The sequence below is a fragment of the Apteryx rowi genome, unplaced genomic scaffold (genome assembly GCF_003343035.1).
Source record: "Apteryx rowi isolate R43461 unplaced genomic scaffold, aptRow1 scaffold_916, whole genome shotgun sequence".
Classification (NCBI taxonomy): Eukaryota; Metazoa; Chordata; class Aves; order Apterygiformes; family Apterygidae; genus Apteryx; species Apteryx rowi.
This window is the reverse complement of record NW_020451223.1, coordinates 14,095-31,251: the sequence shown is the minus strand read 5'-3', so window position 1 is coordinate 31,251 and position 17,157 is coordinate 14,095. Positions and strand designations below refer to the sequence as shown.

The following is a 17,157-nucleotide window of genomic DNA, read 5'->3' as shown; positions in this document are numbered from 1 at the left end:
GGGCAGCCGGACGCAGAGCAGGGCCGGGGGCCCCCGCGATGCCAGCGGTGCCGGTCGCAGGAGACGAGCTGCAGGGAGGGAAGCTGGGCGACACTGAAAGGAGCCCAAGCGTCGGGCAGGGAAAACATGCTCCCTACCATGCACGGTTTCTCAAATGCGTGTTCCCATGTTGAAAAGGTGACGAGCGTTTGCCATCGAGTGACCAAAGCTGGCAGCATTGCACTACGCCGAGCGAGGCGGAAGGGAAAGCCTTGGTCTGGATGCAACGGCTGAGCCATGAGCTTTTGGAGAGTAAAGCCACGAGAAGACAGAAACAACCAGATACAACACACAAAATGTGGAGTCTCAGCTCTGTGGATTTACATCACAGCGAATGCATGTGCACCAACAGTTCAGCACTGTATAGCAACCCGCATCTGTGAGCATATGGAGCACGTATGGGTGGGCTCCTAAACCCTGCTAGCAGCTAAGGAGAGTCAATCTTTCCCCCACCTTTATGTGATATGAATTTAATTCTGTGGTTGAGTGGGTGGAGGAAGTTACTTCAGAAGGACAGAGCACAAACAGTAATATCTTCTCGAGCCATTTCTGATGCAGGTATAGGAGTCCCCTTGATTCACTGTTGCAAGAGTTAATAATTAAATGAAGAACCTGCCTCAGCTGGAACCAATTTTGTAGATTCTAACTGCAAAAGCTGCACAGCATCTGAACTGGTTTCTCACAAACCCCATTTGCTAGATTCAAGCACTCTAGCTTATCGTGCTTTAGCTTTTTGCAAAAGTGAAAACATGAAACATATTAGAAGAAATAAGGGAAAAGCACATTAAACATGATACAGCAGTACTTAACTGGCAGTTAGGCACATGTAAGGGTTTGCTCTTCCGTTTTCCTCTTGCAGTTTGCAAGACAGAGCAGTCTTAAAACGAAACCATGTTGACGAGGCTTTAGCCACTAAGCGGTTAGATTGTGAAGTCTGTAAATTAACAAGATTTTGGTTGTAGTTGATGCTTTTTGAACAACAGGCTATATACAAAGGGTTTGCCCAGTGGTTCAGAGTCTCAGGAGTGAAAACACATAACAAGTTAATATTGAAACAAAAGGTTTAATCAGAACAGATGTTTTTGACTTTCATACAGAGTAGGCAGAGCGTGCTCATAACCTAAAAGCCACTTCCTCCCGCTTCAGAAAGTTAAGCGCCTGCAGTTCATACCTGCCTTTTCAGAGCAGAGGCCTGGGGAATCTTCCCAAAAGCTGAACCCAAGGCGAAGCTGGGCAAGACGATCTCTCTGCTCGCCCAGGCGTCAGGTCTGAGCAAGCTACGCGGGCTCGAGCTGAGGCCAGCGGAGGGACGGATACCCCCAAAGGCACCTCAGCCCCTCCTGGGGCACTTACCAAAAGAGGCGAGACGAGCCACACGTGGACGCGCTTCTCCTTCCACCGGCCCCTGCGCCTTGGACGGCCACTCAGGCTAGAGGCATAAGTCACCGAGTGCCGAAAAGTCAGCACGACCAAGGCTTCCTAGAGAGCAACGGGCCCGCGAAGCAGAGGCTCATAGCTCCACGTGGCAAGATCACCATTCAAAGGGACGAGCAAGAATCATGGTTTAAGATAAAGCAATGTAAAGCTTGTCTAAACAGTAAAAGAAACTACTTGGCACAAGAAGAGGAGGGCAAAGGACAGGTGCTTTGGTGCCCTCTCCGTGGCTGGCAGGACCCTGCCTACAGTCTATGAGGGTTGTTTTAAGATAATTAACTCAACATTGCCCTGGAGCAAAGGCCAGGGAGATGGCTTACAAAATGCCCATTCCAACCCAAACAAGCCTATAATTAAAAGGACATGCTGCAATTGGCTTGCTTTCTCGGGTTCCCTGTTGATAATCCGAATGCAAACTAAAGGCAGCATCAGTGTAACCTGACCTGATAATGTAAATAGGGTGAAATGAAATATGGTTCGCCACCTCCCCAGCTTTGGCGAATGTTTATTTTGAATAACATGCTTATCTGCTCCAACTGCTCACCATCTGTTTTCAGTCTCCTCCAAGCTAATATTTTTCACATTTAGGAACTGAGAAATGGGAAGAATTACATTTAAATTTTATTAACATCTTTCCTCCACTCTGAGGTTGCCTTTCCTTCCCCTTGACAGCTCTAAGCCATTTGTAAAGCACCTTTGCACAGTCCTTTAAGACATGCAGATGAGAAAGGTTATCTACATGCAAAGCAACAGCATTATTACGCTGTTTTCTGTTACTCCATTGCAAACTCTCCATTGCTCGCTGCCTGATGACTTCCCCCAAGGTCCATCTGAAATCAGTTTGTCCAGGAAAAAAAAGCCAGTATTTTACCTTTTTGCAGCATCACTGCATCAAAAAGGGATGAAGGGGAAGGGCTAAGATATGCATCAAGAAACAAGGCAGCTGATAAGGCGGCCTTAGCAAGCAAAGGATGACTCTGCTAACAAAGTCCTAACCTGGGGGCAGGGAGAGAGGAAGAGCGTGAGTTAAAAGGTTTGCAGCCAAGGGGTTATATTTCTATACAAATAATGACGATTATTTGCATTGAGGGTGGTTTCCAAAGATCTCCATTTGCTCAAGACAATAAATGAGAGTTTATTTACAACCAAAAAATCAGGAGACATGACGGCAGCTCATAAAACAGGTCAGCAGCAAACGTTGGTCAACAGAGGTCCGCTCGCTGCCGGTTCTTCTCTATCCCCTCTCCCTCCATGCCTAAGCGAGGGGTTGTATAAGACGATACTATAGCATCTGTTGCAGTGGGTAACTTACGTTACTGTACAGATACTTCCTCCACTAAATGCGATCAGTCTATTTTTACACAGTTTAACTCGGTTTTGTAGCACATCGCGGATGCTGATCTGTAAGATGCCGTGGGAGTGGAGAGGACGCGGCACCTCACAGGAAAGCTCCGCAGCACGCAGGAGGGAGCTGCCGAGCCTGGGACAGGCATTTTATAAATCAAAAATAAACGCGTGCATCTCCATTGCCATCTATTCCTCTCCCACACACAGCTGTTTCACTTTAAGTCTCAATTTGACACGAAACTCGGAGAGAAGAAGTTGAAAGCGCAAAGTATGTTATCGTTCACAAGCAGGCTAGAAAGCAGTTAATAAGGGAAATAAGATTAATAATTCATTCCTGAAGGCAGACTGCAGATCTTTATCAGCCTCACCCCTCAGTGATTTTTCTAAAAACCTATTCATGTGCCTGACTGTGCAAACTTATCAGTAGCACAGGTCGGGCTTTAGAGCAACTCTTTTTTTGCTTTGCTTCCACCTACGCAAGACAAGCGTTGTTCCTGCTTTCCTCAGCGCCGTCAGAGCCGTCGGTGCAAACCGCACCTGAGCGGCATCCGTCTCATCAACTCTGCTTTCCTCTTGGTCCACAGACTCGTAACTGGGCCAGGGGTGCAAGCGAACGGCTGCAGAAATCCCTTCCGCCACCACCGACTGCGGCGTCTAGAAGCCCAGAGCAGGTTACGTATCAGGGCTCCCAGACTCTGGTACTCCTGCCAGCGGTAAATAAACCGCTTCAGCGTGGTTATCCCCCCTCTTCCACCATCTCTTCCACAAAGGAAGAAGGGGGTAGATGCTCGGATGGGGAAAGCTGGCCAAACAACCGTCCAGGCATGGTGCGGGAGCCACCCGGGAGCTGTTGCTGCTCCTACCAACAAGTCGGAACGGTTCCCTTTCTGTAATGCTAGTGCCCGAGCAAATAAATTCGGAGACCCAAACTCATCTAGATGGCTAGGACTTTCCAGAAGGACCACATAAATAAATAAATAAATAAAAATCACTTGATTTAGCACACACATACGAATTCTCTGCCAACTGATTATATTCAGCCGAGGCCTACTGAGTAGCCAGCATTTTGGTTTTCACATAGGAAGGGTTTGGGGACTGAAAGGAGGCAAGAAAGGCTCTAAAACATCTAAAATACTTGTTTTTAAAAAGTTATTTTTAAGCACACTGCAGAGAGCCTTTGCTGTGGCTCCAGGGCTGCCAACCCCACCTGGTCTCCCACTCGAGAACAAGCCCTCATCACCCTTGCACGCACCCATCGGATGTCTCCCAGCTCCTGCCATGAAAATGCACCCAGCCCACATGCAGCTCGCTCCGTAACCAACCAAAGAAGCCAACGCAGCCCATCCGTCCTCCCAAATGGCCCTACGGGAGTGCACCTTTGGCCCCAGAGACAACCCCAACTATCACCCGGACCTCCCCGTCCAGGGCGACAACCTGACACGCTATCAGTGGGGCCTTGCCTGGGCCAACAGTGGTTGAATAAAGCCAAGGATGCTTACTCATTAGTTTGATTAGTTCCTGCTAAGTTATTTTAGTAAATTTTCATTGGTTTACTGTTCCATTTAGAGTTACAGAATTGAGCCTTTTTAAAGAAGGAAAAAAAAACAAAAAACAAAAAACCCAACACACTACCATTACATTATTAAAAGCTGTTTACTCCTCCGCACTATTTACTTACAAGGTTAAAGCATTCTGAATGAAAAATTATGGCAGTTCTAGATATAAAATGGGCAAGTATCACAATCAGAAAAAACATTTCTTAATAGTCTGTCTGCTGCCTCGCTCTCCAAATATCCCAACTGTAGTTGAAACTATGCGAGTGAAACGATGGTGGCTGGAACAAACTTTCCAGATGAGAACATCTGTGTCTCATTTGCTGCAGGGAAGAAAACATGAGGAAGATTAACGGCTCCTGAGTCCAGTGGAGCCCAGACATAACAAGTACAAAAGGGATACGGTTTAGAAAGAGACTCGGCACAACAGCTTGGTATCAAAGATTTTTTTATGACCATTTTGTGGGACTTCTGCAAAGAGAGCTGCTATGTCAGAAAAAGGAGTCCGAATTTCACTTAGATTAAATGCTACTATAGAGTGAAAGCAAGAATTGAGATAACCACACACAAATGATATAAAGCACTTTTACCACCTCAGCTAACTTGAAGATAGGCAAAGGCAATGAGTTTTTCCTCCTATAAAGGCTGGCTTTAAGGATTTACCCCTAAAACATCTGAAAGCAGCCCCTGTGCAATGCAGCAAGCGCAGTCCTGCTGCCTGCAAAGCCACCAAGGACGACTGGCCCCTTCGAGGTCCCGGGAGCAAACAACAAGAGTGACCCAACACGTGGGAAACTCCAGCCAGAAGGACACCCTGCAGACACCAGCACTGAAAGGCCGTTCCTCGTATTATTACTTTCTTGAAATTCAGCCACGTTTTCTTTTCGGGCCACATTTATGAAGGTACACAGATGTTTCAAGCTGGCACCTGGCTTTTTTTCAGTCACCCACACGCACTGTGCTGGATGCCAGCCAAACTGAATCACGCAATGCGCATTTTGCCGCGCACTACTGCGTACCGTGCGGCATGGGGCAAGTCCACGCATTTGGGTTTCGACCTAAGTGAGAAAGCTGCTGGCTCTCCTGCCGGTCCGTGAGCGGGGTTGGGCACAACTTCCCTGCCTTTCCATAACGTCCTTGGTCTTTCTCAGCAGTACTTTTGATTATGGAAGTATCCAATTAAAACAAACTCCCCCAAAACACCTTATTTCCAATTAGTCTACTTTTTGAAAAATACTCAATATCCACTAGTTTTAGTTGGCTTTCAGCATATAAGGCCCTTCTGGAAAAAGGTCAGCCTGCTGCATTTAATGTTGTTATTATCCTGTACGTTCAATTCTTAAGCTTGCTAGGCCAGAATCCAGTTTTGAAAAAAAATGCAAGGTTGAGAATGGATGCTTACCACCTTTAAAATCTCAGGCTACTGAAATTTTGCAAGTACTGGGTTTAAATCTAGTTATTGCTAAGTTTGCTGAGGTATAAAGAAAGAAAGAAAGAAAAAAAAAGAATCACCTGTTAAGAAAACCCCCATAGGATACATAAAAGGAAAAGCAGCCATTCAGTACATCACTGAGAATTATAATTTGGGGAGTAGAAGTCTTTTTTTTTTCCTGCATACATTAAAAGCTGTGCAGTGGCATGGAAAAAGCTGTAACTTTCATACCCTAAAAGGGATACTGGTAAAACGGGCTCCAACTTTTCAAAGTGTTTTCCACCTTAACAGAGTTTTTGGGACACCACTTAGGCTATGATTTTATCTAGCACTCATAAATCCCCTCAAAACTTGGATTGCTTGCGGTTTAACAAACAGCTCCACCCGTCTCCAGCTTTCCAGATGAAACGCGTATGCACCAAGCTCCACTTCGTTACCTTCCTTTTCAATGAACCAGCATCAGAAAAGGGACTGTGGGGCCCAATAATTGGCACCCTCATATCACCAGTTAGCTCCCAGAGGGTCTCCACAGCTCATAACAGTCTGTAGGAACGTAGCCACTGATTCAAACGGGCTTCAGAGCAGGCTCAGAGCAGAAGAGCAAGACATGCTGGTGTGCTGCTGGGAGCGGAGCCACGGTGGTCAGCAAGATCTGCAGAGCAACTGGGGCGCCCAGTGCAGGACCACTGTTGCTGCCTTCCTTCGTGCTTCTGCAGTCCATGGGTCTGGAGTGGCCACCAAGGCTATAGGACTCACTGAGGCTACGTTGTGAAGCCAGCAGGCATCCTGGAGGGCTCCGGCTGCTGTGAGGTTTCTCTGCAACACATCAACCCGTGCGGAAGGCACTGCTATTACCTGAAAAGCTCATCAACAAATAAGATCTCCACAAAAGAGATCTCAGCCACAAATTCATCTCACCATGCCTGACCATTCAAGAAACTCCACCCAAAAGCTGAAAAAGCCTGTGCTGGGCAACTGGCCCTGCTTTTTCTCTTCCCATGGTTTTATTCCCCAGCTCTTATGTTCAGCAGGAAAAAGAAAGTTGTACAAGCAGAGGTAATTTTCTATTTTAGCAGAAGTTATAAGAAAGATGCTGTTTCTAGTTCAGAGCAGAGCGCCACTTTGCTTAAAGGCTGGTCGAGAGTATTTAGGGGCACAGGGAGGGCACCCCAGCCTTCCCACCAGCGGCCACCTTCTTGTCACTGCGAGATGAGCAGTAGGGAGCGACAATTTAGAGAGTTTCCTTGGAGGAGACCATCACATCGAGAAGGGTCAGTTTCGTTGGCTGGTGTGTTTGTAACCTCTAAATCCAAGCAGGTAAACGCGTGCCACCCCGAGGAACGCCACCCAGCACTTGGGGCGAGCCTGCTCGCTGGGAGTCGCTGGCGGCACCGTTGCCCTCGTGCTGGGCAGTGGCCGATTGCTGCCTGCAGATCTGCTGCCTGGGTCCCAGCACAGAAATAAGACGCCAGGCTCGTTCCCACCACAGCTTCCGCCCCGTGCCGCAGTGCCTGGGGTATTCAGCTCACAACATCGCGTCTTGCAGTTGCTCCAACGTTGCCATTACCGTGAGTTTCCAACTCCTTCTCTCGGGCTCCCAACGCCACTACGCTTTTGCTCCCTTTTGTTAGTTCCCAAACTGCTGCAGGCACCAGCCGTTCACATGCACCACCAGTTCCTACTGGGATACGCCACTAAATTGCTCTCTCCACACTGGAGGAAGAAAGCATTTAAGGCAGCAGAGCCACGGCCAGATGCCAGCCTGGGGGCAGGTGGCCCACCTGTAGCTATTGAACAGAAGGTCCTAACTTTGTTCCCTGCACTGCACAGATGTACTGCGACTGCATTAATGCAGCAGAAACAACCTGAGAATACACTGAGAATTTTTCAGCCAGAAAGACGCTTGGAGACTTACCATTTCAAATGAAAGAATGAAGGTCAAAACATTTGCGCTAAATCTTAACATCTGGCCCGGTGCTCTATCCCAACAGAGATTTGCAGAGCTGCTGCAAGGTCACAGACAAGTCTCAGGCCCACTTTGCAGGTGGATGGAGCAGAGAAGTACCCAGCCCAAGCAAAGAACAGGCTGTTTTGTTTTTACAGAAGCTCCCGCAGATCTTTAAACAGATCTTTCAGACCAGTAAGTGGAAACTAAGAAACCCTTCTGCCCTAGACCTCTGAGACCCCTGGCTATGGACTGCCAGTTAAATTACCCCATCTGACCTCAATCATGCCCTGAGGGAACCCTCAAACAGCTCATAACCATGAGGGCTTTTGAGATCAGAATTGCAGGGTTTCAGTTGCACTTCAGAGCCAACAGGAATTAGAGGAGGCATCAAGAAACCACCGTAAGAGACTCCTGCAGCTCACACAGCCGGCCCTGCTCTGCACAAGCTCTGCTTCCCAGGTCACCCCAACAGCAGCAGGATGCAAAAACAGTAGGAAGACCACCCAAGTGTGACTAACGATGGCAAGGCCTGCATTGGGAGAAAGCTGCTGACAGCACAGTTTTTTGGGGTCTTGTGTTCTTTGAGAATCTAGCAATGGTTAGAGAACAAAGCAAAGTCAAATCACAGGCTTCCTGTATGCAAGCATTTTTAACCCAAGCACCCCAGTGATTAGATTGCACCTTCATAGTAATTCTTCCTAACCTTCCAGATCCTCTTCAAGTACAACAAATACGTGTTTTTCTCATGACTTTGACAAGTTCAGTCCTGTACTACTCAGCCTGAAGAGACTAGTATAGAGACACCTTTTAGAAAAGTATATAGCATATACACGGCAGAGGCATCTCAGAGCACCTAGAAAGTTAATATGACAGAATGTTAAAGGTGAACAGCCTGAAAATTATTAGAGGAGAAAATATTCCCATTTAAAATAAGAGAATGGGTTCAGAAACAGTACAAATTTCTTTTAAAGTTCTCTGGTAACTCAACATTTAAGAACTTCAAACCTGTTTAATAATAACATAGAGGAGGATATTTAAGTCGCAAGCTTCAAAACAAGGATTTAAAAATATATCTGTCTCCCCTTTCTCCCTTCCCCCCCGTCCCCAAGCTCTACTGCTCAATGATTCGATTCCCACCATAATAAATCAACCTAAAAAAAAACACCACTGAGAAGTAGTCCTAACAGACCTGGGGTCTGAGGCACATGGGCATCCAATGAGTAGCAAATTCTCAAACTGAGAAATACAGGAACTGAGATTTAAAAAAAGGTCTATCCATAAAAGATAGGCCCAGAAGTACCAGCATTAGCAGCCCAAGGGCGACTACCAGTAATTGGTAAATAACACCAATTAAAACACGCAAGGCCATTTCTTAAAGAAGTGAGAAGATCTCAAAATAGAACATGTGTGAAATCATTTAGCTCGTACTAATGAATTAGACCACAGAGTCACAAAGGATACCAAGGACACCAAAAGCTATTACCAAAAGCTGAAACTAAACTAGAAAAAAAATAAACTTTTTTGTAAAGCACAGAACAAGTCAGGTACCATCAAACTGGAAAACTCAGCAGTCTAGAAGCTGACAGTCAGAAGGACTAGTTTAGGTGAAAACAAAGGTTATTTTTGCCAAAAAAAAAAAGAAAAAATGAAAATCCAACTTCCACCACAAATCCAAAATGAAGCAATCAAAGAATGATACAGAAAAACAACTGAAAGAACCTCCCCCTCCCCGCATCCCTGAAGGAAGATTCATATTGTTTGCTCTCTTCTCCAAATATAAAGCAGAATCCAACAAGGAATCTCATTTCTCTGGACAGAGGCTGAAAAGGAGGAACAAAGCTAGCTGCACGGGCCAGTGAGTAAGTATTCAGCCAACTCAAAGGCTAAAGTTCTACCAAGCCTCATCTAAAACCAGGTAAGATCTCCAAGAAATCAAGAAGGAACAAAGCGTGCCAGAGATGAGGTAGGAGGGCTTCTCCACCTCCGTTTTTTCAGTTACCTACGAGTGCCAAAGTCTGAATCCAGCAGCACAAGTGTCCCTCACCCCACAGCCAGCTGTGGCTTTCCTACTGTAGCCATTTCACATAAGCTAGCTGTGCTACGTGCACAAATACCAGACTTGCTACCCCCTCAACTTACCCAAGGTAGCCAAATCTCTCTAATCTAGCCATAACTCATGCTTGCTCTCTTTAGAGAGTCCACCTCATTCACTTGGGCGCTAAGTACATTAACTGCTGCTTAGCTAATATTCACTCCTGATCAATGACATGCACAGGATCCCTGCCAAGATGACAATTCTGCCTGTTAAAAACACTTCTCACATCACCAAATAAATTGCTCTTCTCCTTCGCCCCAAAGACGATCAGCATGTGGAATGCTTTTTGCAGTCCTACTGAGCTGGAACCACAACAGGAATGCACTTAGGGACAGATTTTGAAGGTGTTTTGCAGTCTTTAAGAGTGAGGCCACTAGAGCAGTGCTGTAACACCATGAGCTTGCATCTCCTGTGGAGTTTGGAGCTGGAAAGAGAGATAGGGATGGACAAAAAAAAAGCAAAGCTCACTGCTTCTTGGCCTCTTTAGGAATACATCAGCAGAGACACACACATGCAGCAGCAACTGGCTCTGCTCTGCCTCCTTCCCCTCTCCTGTCAAAGCTACTCTGCCTGCTCAGTAGAGAGGGGAGCCCAAATACAAGAATTTTCCGCAGGTAGACATGCACTATGTGTTTACGAGTAGTAGAGGTGGAGATTTTCCATGGAAAACCTCTGGAGACCAGGTAGTTCCAGTGATGCGCAGGGAATATCAAGTGAACTTGTTAGCTCAGCCAGGTACCACAGGACCATAAGACAGGCTGAAAGGCTTTGATGCACTTGTTCTCAAAGTATCATCCTACAACACACCAAAGAAAGGACTTTCCAACTCACAGTTCTTCAGGTTGTCCCGAACTAGTTACTTATAGTCAGCATTGGCCTGCTCACCATCAACAGAAGCAGAGGGGGAAAAAAATAAAGTACAAGTTAACCAAGAAATGTAACCACCAAAACCGCAAGCATAGGAAAGAGCGAAAGAGACCCTGCAAACCACCCCCTTCTAATCCCCAAGTTTGTTTTAAACTGCTATTTTCCTCCTCTGGTCACAGCAAAGTCTATGACATGGTGCCTATAAATTTCCTCTAATGACGCTGCAGTGAGGCAGAGACCCATCTGTGTTTGGGTACAGGTGAGACTTTTCACTATCATGCAAGTGCAGCATGCCTTTCAATTACATTCACCAGGCCATTAGGCAAATTAGATTTGCATATCAGAGGATAACTAGAAAGTCAAGAAATAGGCCCTGAAGTAAAATATGTTTTATAATCTACTTGAGTAGTACTGGCTGCTGGATCTCTGGGAAGACATGGACAATAAGCTTGCTATTCAACCCAAGGCTCTGTTTGATGTTCATATTCTTCGGGTTTTTGTTTTTAGCGTTGGTATATTTTTGAAGACAGTCTATGCACCAAACAGAATTCAAGCCAGCCAGCCAGACATCTGTGTACCTGACATTCCCACCTCCCTGAAGATGTGGCAACACATGGGGTCTCGCATCATTTTCAGGTTCTGCCTTGCAGTATGCTTGATACTAGATTAAAATATTATTGGCCCAAGAGAATTTAAATTGATTCCACAATTGATGCCACAGAATCTGTTCTTCTTTGCATTAAACTATAGAATTATTTCCAACACCCCAAGGAGATACACCTGTGCACGCTCCCCAGTGGCATGGGATTACACTGGTATCAAGTGTCACTGAGGGCATTCGCTTGGAATAAACTGTCTTGCTCAGGTGTTCCTGAGGTATTAATCTGCCTGCGTGAAGTTCTTTCCTGGTGAGTGTATGCAAAACAGACAACCTAGCTCATCTCCCAGAATCCAGATGGCACTTGCAAACCTTGCCTGTGTATCAAATGTTGTTTTTTAGATCAAGTGTCCCTGGTTGACAACACAGAACTTCATGATGCTATCTTTAGAGAGACTTTTCTGCAAAGAAACACCCTTTGAGCATACGGTAGAGGGAATATGCTAATGTGGCAGTGTGTTTTCAGAGGACGCAAATGCATCCTTTTCTGGGCGCTCTGACACCCCAGAACAAACCAAGTGTGGTATGAAGGGTAAACTGGTCCTTCTTTTAACATCAAGCCCCTTCATAAACAAGTTCGACTGGAGAGAAGGGTCAACATACAACACTGGAGAAATGCAGGATGAGCTCATGACAAAGTCCACTCACACACAAGAATGATACTTACATGAAAAACCCTATTAAATTAGTTAAATTTGCTGAAAAGGGCAAAACAATCTTAGACTTTTAAATCCTTCATTTCTCCTATAGGTTTAGAGATTCCTACTTTACTTTCCTATTCATCTAAATGAAAGGGTCAGATAATAAACCAATGAATTTCTTCCTTGAAGTCTTTAGGTTATCTCTTCCTCCAGATTTCATATAAAGATAAAAGCGGCACATGCAAAACAACATTTTTTTTAAAATCAATCCATTAATAAAGAACAAAACTCCCCAAAACTTTGTTTTGAATATCCCTGAGACAGTAATGTTACCCTCAACAAAAAAACTTAGTAGTAGTTTTTTAAAATAATCCCCACCACCCAAAACCACAATAACCAGAGTTGCCTTCTATGCTCCTCAGTTCAAAAAACATGAAATCAATCATTACATGCATATGAAAATGCATGGAGAGAGAGGGAAAAAAAACCACACACCCTGACCCATATACACTCCCACTACGCAACAAAATGGCATTACTAATGCTGGCAGAGGACAGAAAGGTTGCAGAACCAGAAAAGGTTAAGACACAACACATCAAGATCAGAAGGTGACATCAACAGCAGCAAGGTGGCTGAAACGATCCATCTCACCCGCTGCTGAAAAGAACATTTCAGAGCAGTAACATCAGGTAAAGCAGCTTCTTTTGAAAGAGAAAGTGATCCAGTAGGTAGCTCCTTCCATATTGCAGGCATTCACAGTAAACACCATATGGCCTGTTAATTTAATTAGGGAGAAGAAACCCCCTAAGTTTGAGATTTGACTTTGAAGGGTTTAATACAAGTATGAGGAAAATTGCTGAAGACACTCTATTAAATTGTCTTACTAGCTTCGTATGTCCTTTCTGACCTGTGATTTAGCTGGTGACCCACTCTATGCTGCAGAGCATCTCTAAGGGGCTGATCTTTTGGAAGCCCACTTCCACATGCACGCAACATACACCATTCTGCCCGCCCTGCTGCTTCTCAGAAAGAGATCTGTGTGGTCCATGCTGGGCAGCCAAGCCAGGAAAGGTCTATATCAGGAAGGAGGTATGTGCAGGAAGCAATCTGAACACTTCGGTTAAACCCACCTTCTCAGATGTCACCTGGCTTTTTTTTTTTTTTTTTTTAAATCCTTCTCAGGAACTGCATTGGGTGAGTCCATCTGTCAAGGTAGGATGGTCCTCAAGATGGAGGTCAACTTGATAAATGCCAAAGAACCAATGCCGAGACGCAATAAAGTCAAGAGAGGATAATTCTATACCCTGCCTGTAAGTAAATTGTATTCTTGCAGTCTCCAGGAAGCTGTAAGCAGCATAAACACGGAACAAATGTCCAACCAACCAAGCCCATCCATTCCCAAAGATATCAGTATCTGAGTAAGGACACACTGTTGCATCTACCTTCAGACTGGTCAGAGGGGCTCTTTGCCCAAAGGGGCTGGACGGGCAGTTCAGTTAGTCTAGAAATACACACTCTGTTTTAAACATGTCTTCCATTAAGTAGTTGGGGGAAAATCCAAATTCCCTTCTCTGACTTAGGAAGAAAGCAGGCCTGGTGACTTGAGCATACCTACCATCCTGATATGGTTCCTCCACTGGTAGGGGTTATATTCTACAGATGTAGATACTACTACCCATCATAACCTGGCAGAGGGAAATGGAGAAGGAAGGTTAAAAAAAAATACCTGCACTGAATTCCCTCTCTCTTGCTTCAGTCTGGGCAGTTCACAATTTTTAATTGGTTGCTCTGAGGAGATAAGAGAACACTTAAGACCTTTTCAGGAAAGAGGCGTGGAGTTATACATACATGAATATGTACATGCACACCCACATTTATATGTCTACGCATATTTTAATAGCAATTCCCCCTTGATTTCTTGTTCTTTCTACTAAAACTTATCCAATTCAAAGGGTAACGAATTATTTAGACTGTGGCCATCGACCAGCAATTAACTCCAACATTTCCAGGTACGAGGAAGCGACAGCTTTCCCAAGCCAGCAGCAGAGGTGGGAGTGAAACACAGGACATGCAGTCCCCTGGCTGGCAGGAGACTGCATCATTACCATAATACGGGGGCATCCTGCCTGCTCGCGGCACAAGCTGCCCGGCTTTCCTCGGCGGCTGCATAAGTTACACAGCAGGGAACCAGGCGTACCCACATGGAAGGAGCGGCTGGGCATCCCTAAGAAAGCAAAAACAAGGTTTATACATGAAATCTCCCATTCATCTATGAAACAGCCTCACCAGTCGTAACGGCTGAGGCTTACGGGACTTTGTTGGGCTCTCCTCATCAGCCAGCCTGCTCCGGCCCCGGGAGCAGCAGGCAGCACCTCCACTGTGGTGGTCTGGAGGACACGGCCCCCCCGTGTCCCCGCTACAACTCTGCCGCGTGAGGACATCCCCCGGGAAACCCAAAGCACCGGGCCATACTGTAGACCCCACGTTTCTCTCTCGAGGTGTATACTCGAACCTCCCTCCAGACTCTGGAGAGACTTTGCCACGTATGTCATTACAGCCAGAACCACAGCGGTGGCACCTGCACCAGGAACGCACCCTCGATGCCACCAACTCGACCGCGTGAAGCCTGCAGAGCTGGCGCTGCCCGGGAGGGCAAACAGCTCGAGCCTGCTCCACTGCGGTGCACAAAGTAGGTCAGGCCGGCGTGGGCTAGTCCCCTTGTCCCTGGAGAAGCTCCACCTTTATTCCTGGCTGGAGATGCTCTACATCTCCGTGAGAACGGACTCATTTCAAACCCTAGGTAGGGCAGCAGGAGCGACCGCTGCGAAGCAAACCCCTCCCTCTCGTCTATTATTAACCGAAGCACATTTCGTCTGCAGTCGGAGCCAAACGCGGGGCTCTTCCAGCCACTCTGCTAGCAAGAAGCCCCTCAGAAATACCGGGGGTTTGGGTGACAACCAACCTGCTACTCTCCAGATGAGTTAGGAGAAAATTACATTGTTCCTAGAGCGGTGTGACATCTATTTGCATGCAGTTTCTTTTCAGCATCTCTCAAAAAACGATTAAACTTATAAAATTAAGCACCAGCTTGTTAATTTTTTTTTTTTTTTAATTTCCTTCCTATTCAGACCCAGGCTGTGATCTGCTCATCTGTTTAATAGGTGCGGTATAACAACATGCACGAAACCCATTCTTCCTGTTTTTCCAGTAAAAACCATCTAAAGCCCAGCAGTCTTTTTCTTGCCGGCAAGAAACCTCCTCCCAGGACACGGCAAAGATTTAATTTACTACGGATGCTCCTTCGGTTATTTTGCACCGAGGGGGCCGAAGAAAGGAAGGACGCGGGGCGAGGGCGTAATTAGCTTCGCTTGTAAAACGTTCATCACCGTTGTAACACTGACGGCGACGTGGAGCCCATTGGGGGCCTAATAGATTTCAGGGTATTGTTCTCCGCGAGCACTGAAGTGCGTGCGCTCGTGGGGAGGGAAAAAAAGAAAAAAAGACAATAAAATAAAATCAATAAGCGGATCCTACTTCTTGCCGCAACCCCATATGGAAGTAATCAAGCACAAGGGTGGCAGCTGGGGCCAATAACAGTCACCTGCAGTTGAGGGACGGGGTGTGCGTGTGTGTGTGCGCATGGGGCGGGGGGGTCGGATGGGTTTTTAATGCTAATTTCCTCGAGGAACAATGAGGGAGAAGGAGCGGAGGGACAGACGAGGCCGGCTGAATGGAGGCCGCCGGGAACAATGGCTGCACCTGGCGCGAGGAGCCGGGCGGCACGCGCCAAGCGCGCCCGGCGCAGCTGGTGCCCGCGCAGCCCCGCTCCCCCCGCCCAGCCCGGGGCCTTTAAACCTTCGCAGCTTGCAGCGCAGCAACAGGTTCGAGTGCTTTCAAAGCTGCAGCATCCGCCCCACACCTCCTCCCCCCCCCATTTGGAGTTAAATGACAGCTTTTTGGGGGGGGGGGCGGGCGCCTGGAAAGGGATGGCTACGCACCATCCCGCAGCCAGGTTGTGGCTGAGGCATCAGGAAACCTGATTCTCGTCTTATTAGTTTCCAACTAGTAAGAGAGCGGCAGCGGATCCGCGACAGCCCGCTTCTTCAGAGCGGTCTCCTGGCCAGCTGCGACCTGTCCTCCTTCAGCCATACCTTCAGCCCTGCCCTCCGACACGACAGGAAGGAGTCCCACATCTGGGAACGCACCAAGGACATTCAATACGCGTTATTCTAAAAGCTTGAGCTACGTTTGTAAAGCCACCACTGTACAAACCCAATAAAAGCAATAATTACACTTCAGAATGCTTCGAAACCTCCAAAATCACTATTGTCCTTTCATAGGTGAGCAACTGACGTACACAGCAGTGCTAAGGCCAAGGTCTTGCAGAAAACTGCTTGCAGACCCAGGAGAAGAACCCAAGTCTCAGCTCTGTACTTGAACTACAAGTTCATCATCCCTCTCCAGTACTTCCCAGCTTCTGCTCTTACTCTAAACAATGTTTTTTCCGATTCCCACCAGGAGCCATTCCCTGAGTATTGCACAAATTAAGACAGTCTCCACAGTAAAAAAGTTTAAATGGGATCTCTGAAAACTATGATGATGCTGCCCCCAGGGACCACTGTGGAGTTTCTGCTGAAACACATTTCATACCCGGCTTCTGAAAAACAATGCAAGATGTAAATATTAACTAGATGCTAGGTTTAAGGCAAGCTTACATTCAACCCAGAACAAGTACAGATAAATCAACTCTCTTACTGTGGGAAAATACCCAACAGGCAACAGGTTATGACTATCTACAGCTCAGAGTCAAGACACTAGCCAGCACAGCCTTAAACCTGTTACATGTGCACACATCCTCAAATGATTTTATTCCACTAACCAGCTACATTATAAAGATTGCACATGCATAACAAACAAAGCCGGGTTTTGACCAAACCCTAAATATCACAGCTGGAAAAAAAAAACCCAAGAGGCCACTTGGCTCACCCAGTTTCAGCGTGTACTTGTAAAAGAGAGTACAGCCTAACACAAAATGCTGCAGTTACCCTGTCTACAGGTCATTTGGGGGACAGAAGAACCGGTTGCCTTGAAAACTCAGCCTGGATTATGCAGTCAAACCATGTTCTTTCCCTCTCGCGCACTG

The 17,157-nt window shown here is 46.5% G+C and overlaps 1 protein-coding gene across 5 annotated transcripts in view; it reads right to left on the bottom strand.

Annotated features, from left to right (window-relative positions):
* CBFA2T2 (CBFA2/RUNX1 translocation partner 2) overlaps positions 1-17,157 on the bottom strand; it is a 45,088-nt gene that overhangs the window by 24,747 nt on the left and 3,184 nt on the right. For 2 of the 5 annotated variants that reach the window (XM_026091683.1, XM_026091684.1), the window contains exon 2: positions 14,120-14,238. The exons of 1 other annotated variant lie outside the window; for it this stretch is intronic. In XM_026091683.1, coding sequence (XP_025947468.1) covers positions 14,120-14,183 — 64 coding nt within the window. In that variant the 5' untranslated portion in view covers positions 14,184-14,238. Of the gene's footprint in view, positions 1-13,629; positions 13,645-13,740; positions 13,803-14,119; positions 14,239-17,157 lie in introns of those variants that run through there. 2 more of the 5 variants (XM_026091685.1, XM_026091687.1) reach the window with 2 other exon arrangements.